The 2,843-nt window shown below is 41.5% G+C and overlaps 1 protein-coding gene across 1 annotated transcript; it reads left to right on the plus strand.

Annotated features, from left to right (window-relative positions):
- Positions 1-463: 463 nt before the first annotated feature.
- On the plus strand, positions 464-1,084 carry LOC112184554. The gene has a single exon (XM_024322819.1). The coding sequence runs from the start codon at positions 464-466 to the stop codon at positions 1,082-1,084; it is 621 nt and encodes a 206-aa protein (XP_024178587.1).
- Positions 1,085-2,843: the final 1,759 nt, after the last annotated feature.

Below are 2,843 nucleotides of genomic sequence, written 5' to 3' on the forward strand. Positions count from 1 at the left end.
AATTAACAAGTGCAGAATCAGGGAAAGAATATACAACAGTGTAGCAACTCTGGTCCCTATACAAAGAATACTACTAACCATATATATATATGTCAGTAATGTGGAGTTCCATTATCGGTTATCCCATATTTTGGATTGATGTATCTATTTACTCTCATTAATTTGAGTTTCCATTTACCAGCTAGACATTTGCAAATTTTATGTTGTCAAGCTTTGTTATCTGGTTTGAGAGTGCTGACCCAAGTTACTTATTTTTATTCTAGGCCCGCATCTTTTACAGCAAATTCACTTAGTTGGGATAGAAACCTTCTCCTATAAGGAAAAGGATAGTTACTTGATCACTACTCTTTAATGAACCTTGTCCCTCAAGGAAAAGGAAATCAATCGGACCTCATTTTCCTATAAATAAGGCGGAAAGGAAACCAAGGCCCTCACTCACTTCACTGGCAAAACAATCGTCACAATGGAGAAAGGAAAGTTGATACGTCTCGATGATCGTTGGGTCTCCATCGCAATAGACAATCTAGACTCTTTCGGGGATGTTGGGTACCTAGACTTCAAGTTTCTCGATCAGGTCTTACCCCACTGCTCCAAAGACCAGTTGATTCACATCGAGAAGAGCACCAAAAATACAGACCTGACTCCGATCACTGATAAGCTCTGGAAGAAGATTTTTGAGAGAGAGCTCGGTGTCAAAGCCACAGATGAGGTGATACAAAAGATGAAGATCAAGAAAGTGAGTTTCAAGTGGTCGGAATTGTACCAGACCAAGTTGAAGAGAGTGGAAGAGGATGAGAAACAAGTGGGAGAAAGATTGAAGAGGCTGTATCAGAAAGAAGCTGCCAGGAAACAAAGCCGGCAAGTTAGGGTTTTGGACAAGCTTCCGCCTTCTTCATCAAGCAATAGAAGAAGTGGTTCCACCAAAGACAGCAAACTGACGAAAAAAGTGAGAAAAGAGTATCACAACTGTCTAGAGCTGAAAAATATTGAAGTTATGAAGCTGAAGAGAAGTGCCAAGTGTTCTAGTCTCATCAAAAAGCCAAGAAACGACTATTCAAGCTATGAACGTCTTTTGAAGTATTGATCAATCTTGGTGGTGGCTTCAATCCTCCTTCTTAGATAGTAAAAGATCCAAAGATCAACTTTTGTTGTTGATTTCAAGAAAAAAAAAATCCACATTTTTTCTTGTTCGATCATCTTTATGTACGTAAATTACTTTGATTGATGAAATATAAAACTCTGTGATGATAATATTTTGGTGTTTCATTGGTCTTTATTATATGAATGTGTTGTATGTGTGATCTGATCTTGGTATGTTGTGCTACTCCAACTTGCCTTATCCATTACACATTCACTGTACTGAATCTAATGAAAAAAAAATGGATCTAAAAGAAAAGGTTTTTGATAGTTCAAGGGCTGTCTTCTGGTGATGATTGTCCAGTTTAGTTATGCAAGCAGAATGAAAGAATGAATCTGAGTATCATAATGGGACCAGATGTGGCTTTACTGAGGCAGTGATAAGGTTGTTTGGCTCCAAAACCAGCTGGTGTGCAAACAGTCTCTTTTGGGTGAGTGGTTGCGCAGGCGTGCCAGCACCGCGGGGTGCAGTCGTTGGGGTAGTCCCGTGACCTGACTTCTTCTTCAAGCGCTGTGGACGAGGAGAGCACCAACCTCGTCACAGGGTTCTTTTCTTGCCTTTCGCAAAAGGACTTCTTTGCCTTACGCGGGTAAGGGCTTTGGTTGTGGTCTCTTTGCGTTCACCGAATCGATACCTAGTGTCGTAGACTAAGCAGAGCAATCACTGGGAAGTTGAGAGAAGCACGGATTTGCTAAAGCGTGACCTTAGCTTCACTGGGTTGCGAGGGCGTTACCCTTGCTTCGCTGGAAGTAACAGTGGCGGTTGTGCTCGCAGTCGGCTCCTGGGGAGACTGGGACTGGAAGTACGGTCGCCGGGTTGTTCTGGTGAGGCTGACAGTCGGCTCGCGGGGAGACTAGGACTGGCGGGCGGTCACCGGGTTTCAACAAGGTTGAGGGTTTGCTCCGGGGAGGCTTTGTAATCGCTAGGATTGATTGCTGAAAGAGAGAGAGCTATCTGTATCGTGTTTAGCCTCTATATATAGGCTACTGCAGATTCACTTCCCTAAGAGGAATGAAATACTATATTTTAGGCCACAGTTATTGGCCTTGAATCAAATCAAAACTCTTAATAGTTTTGATATTATCGTAAGCGATAATTAATAATTATCCTCCTCTGTCGTCGCTAGAATGTAGGCAAAGACTAATTGCCTCTGTGAAAATCCTTGATACGATCGCTGGATGCGAGCATTAGGATACTCACGTATTAATTGCTCAATTAAGGACGATACTTTCTTATGAAGCACGGGATGAGCAACACCACATCCCAAATCCGTATAGTCCCATTTTTGGGCCGCAGGTATCGGCCCACTAGCTCAAACCCACTAAAGGATTTTACCAAAATTACTTTTGGGCTCAAACAAAGGTTCCTGCAATAGTAAGTGCACTTTCAGGCCCTATATATAAATAGGACTTTCTTGTTCTTTGTAGAACAACTTTAACATTGTAGCTACGTACTGTGAATCAGCGAAACATGTTGCACAAAGAATTCTTTGAAACAATGAACAGTTCTATCGAACTCGTTTTCTTTACAATCAAGTAGGACTACTTAAAACAGATAGGCTGGAGTTAAAACAACAATAAGAGGCTTTGCCACAATAACCTGCTCTGAACTAGCTTCTTCAAATTTATCATACTAAGGTTATGGGAGCAAGGTCAGAAAGTTGCAGTTGAACACTGATTCACTGAAGTTAACTTCCAATACAAGC

Source organism: Rosa chinensis, chromosome 2 (genome assembly GCF_002994745.2).
Source record: "Rosa chinensis cultivar Old Blush chromosome 2, RchiOBHm-V2, whole genome shotgun sequence".
Lineage (NCBI taxonomy): Eukaryota > Viridiplantae > Streptophyta > Magnoliopsida > Rosales > Rosaceae > Rosa > Rosa chinensis.